Genomic DNA, 21,029 nt, shown 5'->3' with positions numbered 1-21,029 from the left:
AGGCGAAGGAGCAATAGGTAGTTTTTGTAGTTTATTAGAAGTGTCGACCGGTTTCGCCTCTACCGTGGGCTTCTTCAGGACAAAATTATAGGATATTTCTACTCCTGAAGTACTAAAAATACAGGCACATACGATTGTTCTACATATTTATATGTATAGTGACATCATTAACCATGGCAGAAATTATGACGTCATAAACAACAATAGGTTGTATTGTGACGTCATCAATAGTTATTTCAAGATAGATAACTCTGTTAAGCCAATACCAATACATATCTAAAAGGACATCAATAAAAATGTTGTCTAGCGGGACCTTATAATAGTTAAGATGATGCAAACTCTTTACATACTGAATTGTCTGTTGGTAGTTTGTAGTACATTCAGCTGGTAGATATACTTGTCTTAAAATAACAGATTTTAATATTTATTGTAAAGCTAGGTTAAAGTCAACTTGATTGATGGAAATAATTTAACCTACTATAAACTAAACAATATATAAAGATAATGAAATTTTCTGAGTCCAAGGCCTAGATGAAGGAAAGGTCCTCTCTTAGAGTGGCCATATAACCATTTCCCTTATGACATTGATCCCTGTCATACTGGGATGGCTCTTGAAAGTGTTGAACAGAAGATAATCTGTGTACGTAGTTCAGAGGGAATTGCATCATGATCTTTTCTATCTTTAGTAGAGTAGTTGTAGATTCTGGTATGGTAAGGGGTCAAAACTTCAGTAGAACTCCTATAGGGATGACATCGTTGTGAATGCGCTGCTGAATATGGTGTATACCTCTTTAGGTTTTAATTCGACGTCTCACTGGAACACTTTGTAAAATAGTGACAACAAGTTCATGTAATTAACCTTGTCTGTTGATTTCTCTTCTACAACCTTAGGTCTATGTAATGTTATAAATAGGGTACCTCTGCAGTAGGTTGATACGCCCAATTCATAGACATTTTGTTTGCAATAGTTCAGAGTTTATTAATGTTCCTTCCTTTGGGTAATCTAACCATGGTTTTTATGAAGCCGTATGAGAGCATTAAATGGTTGGAAGCATGGGTTGGTCTTTTGGCGGACTCTGTAGACTTCCTACGACGGATCCCGGGAGATGCAGGGGCTCTAAATCAAAGAATTTAAAACAAGACATTTTGACTTGGCCCCGAGAGTATGATGATGGTTCAGCCCATTGCTTACATAATGTTCAACAGCCAATTGAGTACATGTACATTCATTTTAATGAATACTTCTTTTGTCAATGCTTTGCAAATTTATTTCAATACAATTGACTTGTATATAATTATTTTTTCCAGAACAAGGATGATAAACTTTCGTTTGATGAGTTTCTTGATGGTTCCAAGAAGGACCCTACCATTATACAAGCACTGACATTGTATGACACAACCAGTCAACAACCAGGATGAAAGAAGTGGGAGGGGCTTAGGATGTGTATTTTTATGTTGCAATGAGATCACCTTGGAGACCAAAATGATTGACACATACCGCCTTTTAAAATACCCACCATGCCCATGTTGAGAATATTTCTGAAAAGTTGTGATATTTTTTATTTGAACTATTTATTTCCTGTATTGTTTTATTTATTTCATCTGCCTTGGTTTGGAAAACACTTCACTATTTAGTGTTTTTCTTTTGTTTAATGTGTAGGGTAGCATAAATCCTCAACTTGAACACAAATTAAAGTTATAATGTGTAAGGTAGCATATAACCTTAACTGTAACACAAATTCATTTCAAATGTGAGGTAGAATATCTCCTTAAATAATTAACTCTTACACCAACTGTAGTTATAATGTGCGAGAGTGCATACCTCTTTACCTCAAAAAACAAACATGGGTTAAGGCGGAAGGTAATTAACATAAATTACTCACAAATTACGTAAAGAATGAAACATCTCTGTAATTGTTTTTGTCCCCGTGTCATTCATAAAAACTACAGTAACACAAGAAAAGATTGTGTGCCAATGTTTTGCTCTTGAAGGAGAATTCAACATGTGATGGGGAAATAACCTAAGTTATGCATATACAGTGATGGTTTTTGCCTGGTTTTAAAGCCAAATACAGACTGCTTCCCCTAGCCAAAAAAGTGCTTTATTTTCCAAAATTATGTAGGCACAGACTGTTGTAAATTTAGGTAGTATATTTAGCAGTACTGGTAAGCATAAGTGGGCGAAACTCAATAACTGGGCAAATTTGTTTTGAAAGGCCTATTCCGTATGCGTATTGCAGAGTTATCTTCTCTTGGGAGCAGGTATTAATTGTTACGTCACTTGTTTGTGAGAGTAACGTCATCAATTTTTGTGAAGACGACGTAATTTTCTCACAGAAACCAATGATGTAACAATCAATACCTGCTCCCAAGAGAAGATAACTCTGCAATACGCAAAGACAGAAAATATATATGACCAAGCTCTGCAGGTTATCTGGGTTTTATGGTCCATTTTGTTTTAATTATGGAGATGTACTTTTATTACGGTAATGATTGAATCTTCTGTTTTTAGTTTGAGTTATTATTACCAATATGAGTTGGTATGTTTCAATTACGAGGTTATCCATTTTCCAAGTCCGTTTATTTTTCATACCTATTGTATCTTGTTTATGACAACTATTTACGGTATTTTATATGAATCTTGACAGAACACCTTAAATCATAAAAGGAATCATTTATTTCCAGGTTTTTATTTTAATACTTCTGAAAATGTTGTTTTTGCCCGTCACCGACAAGAAAGATCTTCAAAGGGAAAGATCTGTTTTCATTTCTTTTTATGTGTTATTCTTGACATATTCCTTGTTATTTGTGCAAAGTGTTGATTTTGATTTTTGTTAATATGAATTAGAGAATTGTGTATGCTATTTTCCACATGTAGTGGATGAAAATAAACTAAACGTATGTTTCATGAACTTTAAGAAACATTGATATATATATATATATATATACACTCAATGTGACTAACATCATTATATTATTGAAGTAAATATTTGTTACAAGCATACTTTGGGTTACACTGACACCTAATGTAGTTGAATGTGACTGGACTGTTGACAGTCTGGTACTGCAAAGAAAATGCAAGCTCGTGTTTGACTTTGAAACGGCATATAAAGATGGCTACCTTCGTCAGTGTAAACCAGATTGGTACTTATGCAAAGTTGTGTTGGCATTAATAAACACATTAATGCCATTATGGAGAGGACGAGAAATGATTTAATAAATATTTACATCTTGTTCATTATGATTTTATACTGTTATGTGCCCCTTGATGTTAGCTCCCCTTGATGTGTGTCCAGTGACCTTTACCAACATAGCCGAAACCTGTAGTCTTCCTATTAAACCTCTTCCTGGACGTCACAGGACTGGTGATTTCAATAAACTATCTGGATTCAAATCATTAGACAATAAAATAAACTGAAAACAGAAAGTTTGGTGCAGTACGGTAAAAGAAGGGTAAAGATTCAGTATTTGATGTAATAAGTACACGTGCCCATTTAAGTAATGATGTATAATCTTTTTGAGAAAATGATAATTGACCATGCATATAAATACATCTACAATACATATACCTTTGGTAGTATCCGTCAACTCTTTCACCCGTAGGTACTTTGAGTAGACTTTACAATACGTTCATCTGGACGAGTCCATTATGGTCTACAGTGGTTTATAATCCAGACCAAAATCAGTACAATCAATTAATCCATAGCAACTTACCTGCTTATGATGACTGGAAAATATTTCTAACTTGTATATCAATTTATTTAATTAACCTCCTTTTTTTGCAATTTGGTAAGTGAACAATGAGTTTATTAGGCAAAATACACCTGTGACTTTGATGAAGAAGATTTAATAGTTTTTTCATCCCATTACTCCGACCAATAGAAATTGTTACCGTTTCCATAGGAACAATCTGTAAGAATGACCAATCGTAATTGTTCCAAGGAGAGTTGAATTATATGGTAAGATGACGCGATGAAGGTATGGAGATGACAAATCATTGAACTTAAGTTAAATAAATTATTTAAAAAACTATTTCAGATATTTGTGTTATTTTTTTTACAATATACAGTTTTACATGGTGTTTTTTTGTTGCCTTTCACATGACGATATGCATGCATGTTGAATATTTTCCATTCTGTGCCACCCCCTACTGTTTGGCCAAACAATCTCCAAAAGACAATTAACAACTCTTCTAAATTATAAAACTGAAGACATTTACAGATATAGTTTAACTACTTGAGAAAATTAGTCAAATATCACATGTACATTTGAACTCATCCACCCAGAAAATTAGCCAAATATCACATGTACATTTAAACTCATCCACCCAGAAAATTGCAACAAATGCTGTATAGTTTTAACATATTTTATTGCTATATATATACAGCAACAGGATCTGTGCACCATACCACGCACAATGTTAACCTTTTATTGCTATATATATACAGCAACAAGATCTGTGCACCATACCACGCACAATGTTAACATTCAACTTTTAATTGGTCACTGTTGTTTAAAAAAGAAATGTTTCGATATGAACGAAAAAACATGTCATGAGATGAACACAAAAAATATTTTTCTAATAGACAGATTTTGACACAACCAGACGTTGGACTAATTCCAACACTCCAAAGCATCAGGGTTTTGGCCTGATGATCTAGTGTCTTACAAAATGAAAGGCTGCCTCACAAGGTGTTTTAACTGTTCAAGGGATAAATAGTAATCAGTTTCATGATAATAATTAGATCAAATTTAACTCATTCACCCCTACATTCTTAACATGGACTTGCCCAGTCGTTGATTTGGTGAAGTCCAGATATGACTTTACGGGTGAATAGGTAGAGGAATAGGGCCATGTTGTCCAATTCTTTAACAAGTAAATAATGTAAATATTCAAACTACCATTTTAGAGAAAATCTAAAAATTTACGAAAAGTGATTCTGACCTTACAGTTGGTAATTATTTAAATCCCTCTACATAAAGTTAATATCCTTGATAAAAAGTCTGTATTAACTTTAAATGCTTTGAACAACTGTACTCATGGCAGAAACACAGGATAAAGTGAATCTGTACCAGTTTGTATGTTTGTTTGTGTTTTACGTCCTATTAACAGCTATGGTCATTTAAGGACGTGCCAGGTTTTGATGGTGGAGGAAAGCCAGAGTTCACGGAGAAAAACCAACGACCAGTACCTGGCGACTGCCCCACATAGGTGTCGAACTCGCGACCCTATGGTGGAGGGCTAGTGGTAGCAGAATGTCAGATGACTTAACCACTTGGCCACCGCCACAGACAACAATAATCCAGTACACAAGATGTATAGGTTTATTACCATAATGCATGGACATCTCAGCTTGTTGCCATTCTCATAACTCAAAAATAAAAACGTGCTTCAAAAACATTTATCACTTTTACACAGATATATCCTCGATGATGATTTACATCAGTTTGTAATATCTGCCTAAATCACAAATTAAGCCCCCTCCCCCTACAACAAACAAACAAACAAACAAAAGGGAACTAACAAGAAATTAAGTATTTTCAAATGCATGAATTATATAATTTTAGAGATGACTTGTATTGAAGAAACTATTATTAGTTCTTAACTCAAGATGTCATAAATGAAAACTAAGCACAAAATTTGAAAAAACAAAGCAGAAATTAGTTGATTTACAACAGTTACATGGCCATGGCAAATTAAAACTCTTCAAAAAGATATATCCAGTAAAAATTTCCATGACAAAAAAAAACATATACAAAGAGACACACTAAGACAGAATTGTATTAAAAGTATAATGGACTGAAACTTGGAACATACATGAAATAAATCCTAGTAAATGTCCGGTTGGTTTTCTTCCAAAGATGAAAAATAAGAGAAAACAGCAGTAAATTTTGTGAAAACAATTTTGTCTGTAGTTGAACAAGCAAACCGAATTTGTTCATTTTTAATTAGTTTCAGGAAATGTTTGGAAAGGTCTTCCATTTTGGCAGCAATTTTTGCAGGGCCTAGTTTTACTTTCCTATAAAACCTGAGTATTTCTGGGCATGTGGACCAACCATATAAAAAGTGAAATGACATCAATGATGATCATTACACATGCAAATGATCCAGTAATTGCAGTGTTATACATGTATACACACACAAGCATATGAATAAGTAACTGTGATTATAAAGAAATGATTTAAGTATCAGTACCCTCATACATTTTAAAATGTATGTTTTACTATCGACAAATATTGTACAGTTGATGCTAGCTTCAAATAAAATATAAGCAACATTTCTTTTCAAGAAAATGTGTTGATCCAGTATTCTTTTAAAGAATCAAAGTTTCTATAAATTAACAAGATTTTACTGTACATGAAATTGATCTTATCAAGATATTTCAAACCTCTTTTTCATACATTAAATGAAAGTTATGCAACCAAATCCATGTATCACTCTTTTTTTCACAAGAATTCCCAATGAATAGAAAATAAGATCAGAGTTATTCCCCTTCTTCCACAATTTACATGTCATCCATGGTAAAAGAAAAATTAAAAAACTACCAAGAAAGGTCTAAGCAACAACAAAATTATTACGGTACAATGTTTCTCTCCATCATCTTCAACAAATTAATCATCAAATAAAGATATATTAACATGAAACCATGACTCAGACATTACCATTAAAAATTTGCCTATACACTTATGTTAGCGTACCAAAACATGAAAGAAACTGAGATATACATGTAGATGAAGAACTCCCAAAAACATCTCTTGTAGAAACAGTAGCTTTTTCTTCTCTTCCATAACATCAGATACAACTTGAAAACATTTATATGCACATGCATACACAACTTCCACAACTACATGTATCAAGTGTTAAATCACAAGTAAAGGGTCTACATGTGTAGTTGTGCTGTTCTACACATGAGATAATGGAGGGCTAAGTTTGGGAACTCTGTCCTGGAGCCACCAGTTCGTACTTGGCTGTGGAGCCGCCTTCTTCCACTAAATGATTAAACAATTGGAACGCTGATCGTCTCCGACTGACTGTCAGATAGCGAGACTCACCTGAACCCCGACTTTGAGTTTTTAGTCCAATCTTTTGAGATTGTTGGTGAATGTATGCTCGTTCCTCTTTTGTAAATTCTGCTGTGAACATCAAGTCCTCCTGTTTTCCCGATTTTGCATAACTCTCCAAGGTTTCTACCACCTTAGCTCTGAATTCTTTTTCCGAGGAGGTGCTGGATCCTAGTCCTGCACGACCGATCACCTTATTTGTTTCCAATTCTTCGGCAACTGGGAATTCGCGTCCCTTGTTTCCCTCTGATCCCACACCACCTCCTGTCCAGCCCATCTTCATTAGCAGTTGCCTCCCTTTGTTGTCTTCTGGTATTGCTTTAACCTGTGCCTGAATTTCGCCAAAGATTTCATCCCGGCTCAGACCTGCCTCATCAGAATCTACTGACTGTTTTACTTTGATTGTCCAGCACATTTTCCTGAGCCCTTCCAATGCCTTCTCTGCTGCTGTAGATTTTGCTGTTAAGCGTCCTGTGCCAAAATACTCCACCAAAATATGTCCTTCCAGTATCACTCGACATCGCACACCTGTCCCCTCATCATGAAACTCGTACTCCAAAAGAGCCTTATTAAAGTCTGCACTACGCTGGAGGACAGCTTTAGCATTGTCACTTGTTCTTTGTTCCGTAGGTTCAATGAGCAAGAACCTAGACAGATCGCTGGATGTTTCTGAGAATTTGCGTTTCTTAGAAGCTGCCAGACTCATTGCATTAGACTCCTTGTGTACATCGGCGGAACTGTTGTCTGGTTGTTGTTCGTGTAAACTCCAAGCTGAGGGAAAGTACTCATCTGAGCCTTTTAAAACTTGTGTCTCTGGGTTAAGTCGCACCACTTTAAGAAATGTCTTACAAAGTTTACAGCCAGCCTGTTCCATACTTTTGTGCCTGGCTTTCTTCTTGTTGCCTCCTTCTCCTTCTGCAATTTCTATTGAATCATACATGGTACAGCACTGAAATTTGTGGAGTCCCTTTGGTGCAGGCACCTCTTTGTACTTATATGAGAATACCATTTTAGTCTTCATTGCAGCTATGGGAAGAAAATCTCCTGGTACATAATTGATATCCTTTTTCAAGAGTCCTTCCAAGGCCTGTGCTAATTCAAAGAATGTTTGGTCAATCGGCGACATTCCATCTGAATTCAAATTATTGATCTCATTTGAATTTGGATTATTCTGTGTTTGAGACATAGCCATTGTCTGTGTGTTCTGTTTCAGTTTTGGAGGGGGATGCACTACCGGTTTGGGTACACACTGGGAGGCAAAGCTACTTTTTACAGATGAAATACTTGGTGCACTGGGTTTAACTGTACTCGGAATACAGGGTTTAGTCATACTTGGAATATTGGGTTTAGCTGCATTAGTAAAACTTGATGGAGTTGCACTTGGAGAACTTGTTTTAGTGCTGTCGTTAGCGCCATTTCTGGTTGCTTCGCTATCAGTTGACGGGATAGGATTTTGGCCAGATGTTGTTTCCTGCTTCACCACCGTATCCTCAGATGCCTTTACAAATTTGATCATGGTAACCTCTTTTGCCTTAACAAACTCTACCTTAGTGTTCTCTTTTGCTTTAACAAACTTCACTTTCTGGACTCCCATGATTTTGTCGACTGTGGTAGTGAGATCACAGGATAGGATCTCCAGTTCCTTCATGGTGGCGGGAGGGTAGCGACATCCATATAGTCTGGAGTTGATGTAGCAGTTTGATAAACACAGCAGACGATGAACTGGATAAGAGCCACGATGGGCCTGTAGAAATTCTTCACGCATTTTCCACTCAAAGTCATTTTCATATGGACTTCTCAACCGGTTAATGTTAAATCCTGGACTAGTGGACATGATGACTGATATCTACAAATCAAAAAGAAGAAAAATCTTAAAATTTTCATATACACTGTAGAGGATACAGAACAAATGGTCTGAAAGTGGGGCAAGGGTTGTTCAACAGAACAACTGCATATCAGGCCTTATACACTTTTGTAAAAAAAATCTTTGTGGTCTTTAACATTCAACCCTGAAAAGGGCTAAGGTCATTTGTTTGCATAAAACTTGATACATAGCCCTACATAGCCCTTCATCCCAGCAAGCTACAGGAAAAATATGACTCTAGACCTCACTGTTCATTAGAGATTGTTTTGTTTTTAACACACCTAAATACCACATATGACCACAACGGTAAAAAATCCAATGACAATTTCAAGATGGTGGATCAGTCGTAAATGTTAGATGTACAAAAAATGGAGAAAGCAAACGAAAGCTCTATGGCATCCGCAAGTTCAAAACAAAATTTACCCTATGTATCTTGAAGGGAAAAAAATAATTGACAATGGCAATTTTAACAAATTTGACTCCATGTGACATTGAAAGTAGGTAAAGCTCATTCATTTGAAAAATATTGAAACCCCATCATCCAAGCATGCTACAGGACTAATGGTCTGTTTTGTGATTTCGGGCCTCTTGGTCATACAGAAGATGTGGAACAAAGATTTTAAACATAGTTAACATTGAAAGTTGGCCAAGGCATCAATTTGAACAAAGTGCATAGCCAAGCTACAGGCCAAATATAGTGACTCTATACCAATTGGTCATACATTTAGTAAGTTTGAATGTTTTAACACTTTTGCATCATTTAATGAGAGTCAAGGTCATCCACTTGAACAAACTTGAATGCTCTTCATTTCATGCTATAACTACTGGCTAAATATCATTACCCAATAGCTCTTGGTTATTGAGAAAAAGTTGAAACAAACAAAAAAACTGTGCCAATACAGACGTATAATAATAATATTTGAATTTTTATATACCACTTTATCACAACCTAGGTTTGTAGGTCATCGTCTCAAAGCGGTTCCAAAACATGGAGCCATGGCATAAGCTCACTTGCCATTTAGGCACATGCTCTAAAAAATACTTACTTTTGACAGAGATAATTAGGTCCTAATTAAAAATTACAGATGTTTTGAAAAATTGGACCATATAGAGGACATCTGAAAAATAAGAGTTACCAGTGGGATCCTATAGCTAGTGCCAACCTTTTAAAGATCATGTAGATGGTATGAGCATACCTACTTCAATCATTATTTTTAGTACTTACTAAAACCTAGAAATGGAAAAACTTTTAATTCCATTTCACAACAAAATCTAATACAGATTAGTAGCCATTTTGCTCTTCAGATTCCTTTTACTTCGAAGCAAATTTTGTCATATGGTCCCTATGGTAATTCCTGACAGACAGCTGTAACAAACTATAAATGCAAAATCTAAGATGGCTACCTGGTAGCCATCTTGTTTTTCTGATCAATTTCAAATTAGAGCATGCACAACTATGAACCTAGAACCATGGGGTACCAAGTTTCAATCGAATTGCTATATCCAATTCAAATTGGAGTAGAGTACAACTATGGACCAATGGGATCATGTATACCAAGTATTTTCACGATTTCTTCAGACATAGCAGTAAAAATCTTTAAATGTAAAATCAGAAACGTTTGTCCGACAGCCATTCTCCTTCACCACTATCTCAAACTGAAACATGCACAATAAGGGACCAAAGTCTAGGAATGATGCATATCAACTGTCATCATGATCCCCTCTATTTCTATGAGAAATAGTGGTGATACACTTCACATGTAGAATCTTGCCAGCAGACAACCATTTTACTTTGCCCCCATCTATCCAGAATAGGAGTACATGTATATATATATATGCACACAAAGGGGACTATGCATGCTTGTATGGTTTAACAGGATCCCACAGCAAAAAATACTGAATCATTCTCACATACATATAGCATGGCCAATTTTTATTGCTGATATTTTGCGTCCAATGCTTATATTATGGTAACTATTTGTTGTTGTAAATAAAAGATATATAGAATACATTTTGAACCATCCTTCTCCGTTAGTCAATGTTTAATAATCTTTTCGAAATAAATGACAACAGGGTGATGTATAATTTTTTCATAGCATTTGTTAATTCTGATAGCAGATAAAAATCATAAGTTGAAACATACTAAATGAAGGATAGAACCTTTGTTACTCTATGACAAGTTTGTGAAGAGCAGAAATTCTGAGCTTGTTATAATTATACATGTCCGGAAACCTTCTGGTGCCAAAAAGTCGCTCCTCCTTTCCACTTTCAGTGTAAAGTGTTTTTTTTTTTTTTTATCTATTTCCAAATTCCAGGGCTCACACTAGACACTACAATACAACACTTATTAACCTTTTTAAGTAAAATTAAATGCCACACACAATAATGTATATTCAATATTATATGAGTGGCGGAACTGGACTGGGTCGATCGTTCGCAACCAGGTAGCACAATTTGTTTGTGCTTGTCTGAATTTGGAGGGTCCAGAGTTCGAACCCCGGTCTGGTTTTGCATTTCTTGGCACGGGAATTGTACCCGAATCTGGTTTGTAAATAGAGTTTGTGTCTTTGGTGGCGAAGACATAAAAAAGGAGGAAGGACTGTACCAGAACTGGACAAGACCGATCGTCTGACAGAATGTAGCTCAATTGGTAGAGCGCCCATCTGACGTTAGTGCAGGCAAATTCGTCACATTAAATATAGGGTCGTCAGTACATTTTTTGGGGAAAAAAAGTACACCTGAAAACAATTTACTTGCACTGACATCTCAGTTGGCCATATACATGCAATTAGTGTTGAGATATGTATATTTGTATGTTATGCATTTACACTAAATCACAACCAACTGAGGCCTCAAATAAATGAGTTAAGTTGACAAGATGTCCGTCGCACAGACTAAATTTTTAAGATTTGTTGCGTTACAAGATATATTTACTGTTTTAATTGATAATATCACTTTTCCTTTCTTATACCTCTTCTTGTCAAATATGTTTGAAGGCTTTAACTGTGTTGAAGACTATGACGTCACATCTTATGTATTATGACATCATATCATTAATGATATGGCATTTTCGTCACAGGGTGGTGATTTTTTTTGGTGCATGGCGAATTTGCCTGCACCAACGTTAGAGTTCGAAAGGTCCCGGGCTGGAACTCCGATCTGGTCGAGCCTTTTTCCCCATCTCCTCTTAAATATGTATACAATGTATATAACTGAACTGGTAGAGATTGATAAAAAGGCAAACCAGAGACTATGAAATGGTTTAATACATCTCTATCAAAACCAGACTGGCCCGAGACAACCTATATAGCTAAGGTAAGGAATTTGTACAAATAAGATCTGACCATGACTGCATGCATGCTTTTACAACAAGATCTTGGCGCTGCAGCCAAATGGAGAAAGAGACTGGCTAATGGCATTCCATCCTGACAAGTATGACTATATCATCCAAAAAACATCCTTTTTCTCATAAATACGTTCTCAACAGCCATATACCCTAGAAACTGTCACTTCAGCTAAATACCTGGGAGTCACACTTCAATCTGATTAAAATGGTCCAAACATATAGAAAATACAGCCACTGCAGCAAATAGATCTTTAGGCTTTTTGAAAAGAAATCTCAAAACAGGAAACAATGACATTAAAAGTAAAGCCTATCTGCCACTAGTCTGCCCTAAATTAGAATACGGCTGTACTCTGTTGGACCCACACACATCAGACTCAATATCCAAACTTGAAATGGTACAGAGACGCGCTGCCAGGTATACCTGCAATAGGTATCACAATACCAGCAGCGTCTCTGACATGTTAAGCACACTACAAGTGGCCAACACCCGCAGTACGACGTCTTAAGGCCCGCCTCATTCTTGTGTATATGACAGTACATAACCTAGTCGCCATCCCCAGTTCCTCCATTCTCATATACCATCAGACAGTCGAACTCGCCAAAACCACTCTCTCTCCTTCAGACACATTCACTCAACCAAAGACACCTCTAAATATTCTTTCTTCCCTCGAACAATCACCCAGTGGAATCTTCTCCCACCCACTGTGGCGATGTCTCCATCCGTTGATGTATTCCGAGTACAGCTAACTCCAGCTGTACTCGTTACATTCCTCTAAGCACCATTCCATATGTATATAGTTTTAACCTCACTGTTTTTAAATCCACGCACTGCACAGCACACACAGCAGTCCGTAATCTTCAAATGATTAAAGGAGGACTGTATAACTAAAGAAGAAGAAGAAGAAGAAGAAGAAGAAGAAGAAGAAGAAGAAGAAGAAGAAGAAACATGACAAAACTTAATTAACGCTTGAAGAAGTAGAAGAAGAAACATGACAAAACTTAATTAACGCTTTAAGTTTTCTAGCAGACAGCGGCGAGTCAAATATTTTCACGATATTTGTCCATGCAACAAGTACCTTAATTGGCGATGACAAACACCAGCTAACGCACTTTCAGAATATGACAATCAGTAAGCTACATAAAACATAGCATCTTCTTCTCTGTGTTGCAACTTTCTATTTGCGGGCGCTGCCATCTTGTATTGTGGATAAAATAGAAAACGATTTCCGAAATTACACACGGTAAAAAGAGCGAGTTGTCTCCCTTCTAACAGTAACTTGCCATGCTCAACTATAGGTCTAATTCAGTCAAAACCAATACTGAAAGAAACACAAATTGAAATGTCAAACATAACACATCGAAAGCAGTTCAATACCAACAATATGGAAATAGTGCAGAAGAGAGCAGCCCGAGTCGTCACTGGAAATTACCAACAGACCAGCAGCGTGAGCAGCATGTTCAGCAAGGTCAGCCATGATGTATCGCATTGTGAATGGATTAGTGGCAATACCATCAGCCCAACTCATACCACCAGGTACCAACACCAGAGGACACAACCATCGATTCCTCATACCATTCACTAGGACACTTATTTAACAACATTCATTTTTTCCAGACACCATCAGGCTGTGGAACACATTAACATCAGCAGTCGTAGACAGCCCCTCACTTGATATCTTTACGAAGAGGCTGACCACCACCCACCTACGATAGTGCACCATAGTGGTTTAGCTTTTAACTGTATATAATGGATTTTTAATGCACCTGTGAATAGTTGAATTGCTCACATCACGCAAAGTCCGAGAATACACTTAAGTGGTATGGACTGTACCTTGAAGAAGAAGAAGAAGAAGAAGGAGGAGGAGGAGGTTCCTGTGATTAAAGCATCCACCCTCTATTGGTATCTGTCCTAAATCAAAACTGATATAATTTTAAGCAATTGGCGAGATCTTTTTCTTCTGCTTTACCTTTTACATGTTGATCATAAAATATTAAAATATGTCAAAATTTTATAATGAAAATAATTCCAATTGCATGGGAAATGGTTCGGTACAACTACAAAAAATGGTACTACATATCTGAACAAATGTTTCTTCTTCCTTGATAAACATGTCGTGATTGGTAACAATGCTTTTGACTTGGAAATGCTTTATCATACTGTGGCAGAGGCTTTGCTCAAACATCTTATAGAAAACTCTCGAGGGCGATATAGGCCTGTGATTTCTTGCTATTTGGCGATTTTTTTCTTTTTCTTAACTGACGCAGTATAAGTTTTCCTCAAGTCAGCAGAAAATATTCCTGCAGATAAAGACTGTTGGAAAATTGCTTCTAATCCTGGGACAAGTTCAATGGCACAAATTTTATGAATACGGTTTGTGATATTGTCATGTCAACTGGCTACGTTAAAGATAACCAAAAGGTTTCTCATGCCAGCATGTCCAAGTGGATATCTTTCACTGTTGGTTCAGTTCTATCAAACATATTGTATAGACAATATCAAATTAGATGTTACAAAACATAAAATTGCATGAATAGTTGGTGTTGGATCTGATGTTTCTTTTGTGGAGACGGACTGGAATTGCCAATTAAGTAATTAGGCTTTGTGTCGGTATGAACGTTTATTTCTCACTTCTTGATTTTATGAATGTCTAGGAGGATTTACTGTTTCTTCTGCCGATGCCCGCTTGCTGGGTCTGTTCTATGTGGTTGAATTCGTCCATTCTTATTATTTTTCTGTGTCTCAAGGTTTCTACTGCGTGTAGTTTGTCAGTATTTTTCTCGTCCATTATCTCTGCTTCTCTAGCATCCAGTCAGTGCTTGTTTTTAATCTGGCGGTTTTTTTTCTCCGTGTCTGTGTCCATGGAAAATGGTAGCGGTTTGGTTGGTGCAATAGTGTTGATTCCAGATTTGAAGGTTTTCCAGTTTTCTTCAGTAGTTTTGGTGTTTTGAATGTTTTTCTCAGCTCAGTGTCATGTTTTGTTGTTGTTGAGTATTGATGGAGTATCAGAGTCAACAACTGATATAAGGTGGTTTTTCCTATAATTCGAACGGGCATTTGTAAAGTCATGTCCTTGTTGCATCGCTTAAGCAGCTGTTATTCTGGGTTGTGACAAGTTATGGTTTCCCCCACATAAAGAAAACAACCGGAAATGATACCAAACCTATTTCTTTGCTGATGAATTACTCTTTCGAACTGTCAGTCACGTGAGTCGTTTGTTTGGTTTCAACATGCCGTTCGTCTTTGCCAGAGATGCGGAGGGAGGTGACGCCAAAAATAGCGATGCTCATGACAACACGAATTTTCTCTCTGACAGGGATGAGGCCAATGTATTTCAATCTGAGACAGCCGCATGACTTCAATAACCTACGAGATCGCATAATCCATTGTCACTCGGCGATCCCCATGGAAAGGAGAAGGATAGTTCTGACTTGAGAATAAACCCGAAGGCTATAATCTTCGGATGAAATTCTGACGGTGAGATTATAGATGGCTGTGAATGGAAAGTCGTCTTGACCAAGGTCTCAATGAGGCGGTTGTGTAGATAATAATCATAGGTTATCAGTTTCCGGATTCTCTGTTGTGAGGTGCTGCTGACATATTTAGAGGTATTCCCCAGCTATTTCGCTATCCTGTCTGCAGTAGCAACTCTTATTTTCGTTTTTGTGCATTCCCTCTGACATTGAGCCAATATGCGCTCTCCATCTTCGCAGAACAAACTTTTGGTGTACACATATTTACAGGAGCTTGTTACCCTGTATCAGGTGTCATACGATCCTTGTTGAGTGTCCCAAAATCTCGTACCGTCACCTATGGAAACCGGTTCATTTGAGCTAACCATCTGCTACCAGAAAGTCAATAACTCATGAAGGCTATACAAACCCACTTTTTACGTCTGCATTTGAGCACGGAAGTATATGCTATCTAACTCTGTGATTTTAGATACTTTGCGCAGACGTCATAAACACACCACCTTATAGATCTATAATCTATATATATTTATATTCATATGGCGATAAATGTCTTTTTACCTGATATAAAATGCTGATTTGCGTGCCTTTTTAATTTTTATCTACTATTTTTATGACTTTCGCTGTAGGAATGTTGTTATCTATGATCTGTAAAGCGCCTTAAAGTAGTTTTACAAATTATATAGAGCACTATACAAATGTTGTATAATATTAATATTACTCTTTTTGGCGACGGTTTTACACATTTACATACAAATTGTCCTACTTATTGATGCGTAGACTTGTACTGAGCTCTGAACATTTATTCTTTAGATTGCCATGGCTGTTCAATACAAGTCATTAAAACGAACTTGTAAACCTTATATTTTCCGGTGTAATTTATTTCGTGAACCATGTCCGTGGGGTTAATTTACAACATTTGAATTCACGATTGATTTTTTTTATTTCAATGTTGAAAGTAATAATGATTTATTGAATCGAACAGAAAACTTAAATTGTCGAATGATTCTCCTTGTGAATTAGCGCTAAAATAACCTCTCGCGAAAATAACACGATTTGCAGCTTTACGATGTACATATGTTTACTTTGAATATTTCCATACATAAACAAAAGACAGTCTGAAAATTTAAATAAATTTGCAATCACGACAGATCTAGAACGAATCGGATTCGTTCATGGTACAGCCAAGTGGTAATACACACTAACAACTTCACTGACATATAGAACCAGGACGTACCAGCTGCGGCGGGGTTACAAACAACCGCAGGAAATACTCGCGTTGTGTTTCACTAAATAACTCAAAAATAATAAACACTTCAAATAGTTGATATCTAAGCATAAGGGTGTAACAGGAAAGATAACAGAATCGGCTACCACCGCGGACCGAACCAGCGACACCTGGCTTCCTAGTATGTCGTTCTGACAATTGATCTAACTCAGATGTAACATTTTAATTAATTTTAAAACATGTCCCAGGTTTCAGTACGGATAGTAAGTATTTGGAAATGCAATTCCGGATCTGTTTATGGGTAGAAAATTTGTGTAAAGTGACTGCAAATGAAATGAAATATCAAGAACGTCGAAGATTGAAATTCAGTATTACATTGGCCAAGGAAGTGCTAAGAATGTTAGAGACCATAGGAGAGAAAAGATGATAGGACATGATTGGTATATTTGCAGGAACAAAGTATTAGGGACTTAATTGGTCTAGGTGAAGGGATTTAAAGAACAGAGACGTAATTGGTCTATTTATACATGTAGGAATAACGAATAGAGATATGATTGGTCTATTTGTACATGTAGGAATAAAGAACAGAGACGTGATTGGTCTATTTGTACCTGTAGGAATAAAGAACAGAGACGTGCTTGGTCTATTTGTACCTGTAGGAATAAAGAACTGAGACGTGATTGGTCTATTTGTACATGTAGGAATAAAGAACAGAGACGTGATTGGTCTATTTGTACATGTAGGAATAAGGAACAGAGACGTGATTGGTCTATTTATACATGTAGGAATAACGAATAGAGATATGAGTGGTCTATTTGTACATGTAGGAATAAGGAACAGATACGAGATTGGTCTATTTGTACATGTAGGATGAAGAATAGATACGTGATTGGTTTATTTGTAAACGTAGAAATAAAGAACAGAGACGTGATTGGTCTATTTATACATGTAGGAATAACGAATAGAGATATGATTGGTCTATTTGTACATGTAGGAATAAGGAACAGATACGAGATTGGTCTATTTGTACATGTAGGATGAAGAATAGATACGTGATTGGTTTATTTGTAAACGTAGAAATAAAGAACAGAGACGTGATTGGTCTATTTATACATGTAGGAATAACGAATAGAGATATGATTGGTCTATTTGTACATGGAGGAATAAAGAACAGAGACGTGATTGGTTTATTTGTACATGTAGGAATAAAGAATAGATACGTGATTGGTTTATTTGTAAACGTAGAAATAAAGAACAGAGACGTGATTGGTTTATTTGTACATGTAGGAAAAAAGAACAGATACGTGATTGGTCTATCTGTACATGTATGAATAAAGAACAGAGACGTGATTGGACTATTTGTACCTGTAGGAATAAAGAGCAGAGACGTGCTTGGTCTATTTGTACCTGAAGGAATAAAGAACTGAGACGTGATTGGTCTATTTGTACCTGTAGGAATAAAGAACAGAGGCGTGATTGGTCTATTTGGACCTGTAGGAATAAAGAACAGAGACGTTCTTGGTCTATTTGTACCTGTAGGAATAAAGAGCAGAGACGTGCTTGGTCTATTTGTAGGAATAAAGAACAGATACGTGCTTGGTCTATTTGTGCATGTAGAAATAAAGAACAGATACGTGATTGGTCTATTTGAGTGCTTAGAATGTTAGAGACCATAGGAGAGAAAAGATGATAGGACATGATTGGTATATTTGCAGGAACAAAGTATTAGGGACTTAATTGGTCTAGGTGAAGGGATTTAAAGAACAGAGACGAAATTGGTCTATTTATACATGTAGGAATAACGAATAGAGATATGAGTGGTCTATTTGTACATGTAGGAATAAGGAACAGATACGAGATTGGTCTATTTGTACATGTAGGAAAAAAGAACAGATACGTGATTGGTCTATTTGAGTGCTTAGAATGTTAGAGACCATAGGAGAGAAAAGATGATAGGACATGATTGGTATATTTGCAGGAACAAAGTATTAGGGACTTAATTGGTCTAGGTGAAGGGATTTAAAGAACAGAGACGAAATTGGTCTATTTATACATGTAGGAATAACGAATAGAGATATGATTGGTCTATTTGTACATGGAGGAATAAAGAACAGAGACGTGATTGGACTATTTGTACCTGTAGGAATAAAGAGCAGAGACGTGCTTGGTCTATTTGTACATGTAAGAATAAAAAACAGAGACGTGCTTGGTCTATTTGTACATGTAGGAATAAGGAACAGATACGAGATTGGTCTATTTGTACATGTAGGAATAAAGAATAGATACGTTATTGGTCTATTTGTAAATGTAGGAATAAAGAACAGAGACGTGCTTGGGCTATTTGTACCTGTAGGAATAAAGAACTGAGACGTGATTGGTCTATTTATACATGTAGGAATAACGAATAGAGATATGATTGGTCTATTTGTACATGTAGGAATAAGGAACAGAGACGTGATTGGTCTATTTATACATGTAGGAATAACGAATAGAGATATGATTGGTCTATTTGTACATGTAGGATGAAGAATAGATACGTGATTGGTCTATTTGTACATGTAAGAATAAAGAACAGATACGTGATTGGTCTATTTGAGTGCTTAGAATGTTAGAGACCATAGGAGAGAAAAGATGATAGGACATGATTGGTATATTTGCAGGAACAAAGTATTAGGGACTTAATTGGTCTAGGTGAAGGGATTTAAAGAACAGAGACGTAATTGGTCTTACTGTTGTAATACATGTTTAAGGGTATGATTCTATATAGTATTCCCCATGTTTAGGGGTATGATTCTTTATGGTATTCCCCATGTTTAGGGGTTTGATTCTATATGGTATTCCCCATGTTGAGGGGTATGATTCTATATGGTATTCACCATGTTTAGGGGTATGATTCTATATGGTATTCCCCATGTTTAGGGGTATGCTTCTATATTGTATTCTCCATGTTTAGGGATATGATTCTATATGGTATTCCCCAGTCCATCGTCTTGGCCTTATAACACCTTAACCAACGACAAAATAAAGTTTACTTTAATTTCATGGTCGTTTTCTTTTATTTCTTCAGTAGCAATATCCAAGTATCGCCTGCCGTTGGAACTTACTTACCACAGTTGGCTTGAACTGCTGTATAAAAGACTGTTATGAGTATCAATTAGAACTGCTTTGATAGACACACCCTGTTGATCATCAAACTTAGAATCAACTACCCGACCAGGGGTTCTACATGTACCCAGGGACTTAAATCAAGACAAATGTTATCATTATCGGGTTTCCACGTATTCAAGTCTAATGCCTCTCTTGATTGAAGACTTACAGTTTTTGTTTACTATACTTCTGTGGGGGTCGCTGATGTCCTTCCAATACTTCTGTGGGGGTCGCTGATGTCCTTCCCATTGTTTTGATGTCCGCTGACCTTGAGGCACGATTTTCTGGTTGAGTGTTGACGCCGAGGTTATTTTGGTCTAATTCACTCTGTAACAAAAGTAATCATAATGGCCTACTTAATGTTTAACATGTTGGGGCAGTGACATATATACTTACCAATGTTTAGAAGGGAGAAGAAAGCGAGCACTGTCTCCATTTCAGTTCTACTTTAACATATATGGTTCTCTTTGCAGTCTCGACATTGCAACCCAATTAAATGTTATAACAATTTTTTATCCTATTAGTTAATACTGTGAAGCATTGCTATCCTTTTTCGATCTATTGTCATTTTATGTGAACAAAAGAGAGAAATTATTTAAAAATAAACTTCAACGACGTTGTCAACAACTACGCTATATATGGTATATAGGGCCTAATATATGCATCGTGTGATATCAATTTTTCACCGATAGAAACCGACAATACTGCTCAAAATGTACAAAATCACATGTAAGGTCAGATACAGTGCACAACGAGGACATCTAGTACCGACAGTGAACACTTCAGCCACTTAACATACACTTGTACTTCATGGTACAACGAGCAGTGAAAGCTCGTGATTCATGCGGTTATATCACTACATAAACGAGACATACAAATGAGGTTTGACGAAATAGAATTATTTCTCTCCATCA

At 36.4% G+C, this 21,029-nt stretch overlaps 2 protein-coding genes across 3 annotated transcripts in view; one reads left to right on the top strand and one right to left on the bottom strand.

Annotated features, from left to right (window-relative positions):
* LOC110458212 (neuronal calcium sensor 1-like) overlaps positions 1-2,273 on the top strand; it is a 60,483-nt gene extending 58,210 nt beyond the window's left edge. The window contains exon 8 of the mRNA XM_021509819.1: positions 1,309-2,273. Within this exon, the coding sequence (XP_021365494.1) occupies positions 1,309-1,419 (111 nt within the window). The 3' untranslated portion in view covers positions 1,420-2,273. The remainder of the gene's footprint in view (positions 1-1,308) is intronic.
* Positions 2,274-5,311: 3,038 nt separating this feature from the next.
* LOC110458222 lies at positions 5,312-20,339 on the bottom strand. 2 transcript variants are annotated; one of them, XM_021509836.1, is made up of 2 exons: positions 20,285-20,339; positions 5,312-8,908 (listed from the first exon to the last, which is right to left on the bottom strand). In XM_021509836.1, the coding sequence occupies exon 2, from the start codon at positions 8,894-8,896 to the stop codon at positions 6,926-6,928; it is 1,971 nt and encodes a 656-aa protein (XP_021365511.1). In that variant the 5' UTR covers positions 8,897-8,908; positions 20,285-20,339; the 3' UTR covers positions 5,312-6,925. The 2 variants fall into 2 exon arrangements, with proteins under 2 accessions (XP_021365511.1, XP_021365510.1); XM_021509835.1 differs by lacking the exon at positions 20,285-20,339 and adding an exon at positions 13,349-13,468.
* Positions 20,340-21,029: the final 690 nt, after the last annotated feature.

The sequence above is a fragment of the Mizuhopecten yessoensis genome, unplaced genomic scaffold (genome assembly GCF_002113885.1).
Source record: "Mizuhopecten yessoensis strain PY_sf001 unplaced genomic scaffold, ASM211388v2 scaffold9501, whole genome shotgun sequence".
NCBI lineage: Eukaryota > Metazoa > Mollusca > Bivalvia > Pectinida > Pectinidae > Mizuhopecten > Mizuhopecten yessoensis.
This window is presented reverse-complemented; position numbering and strand designations above follow the sequence as displayed.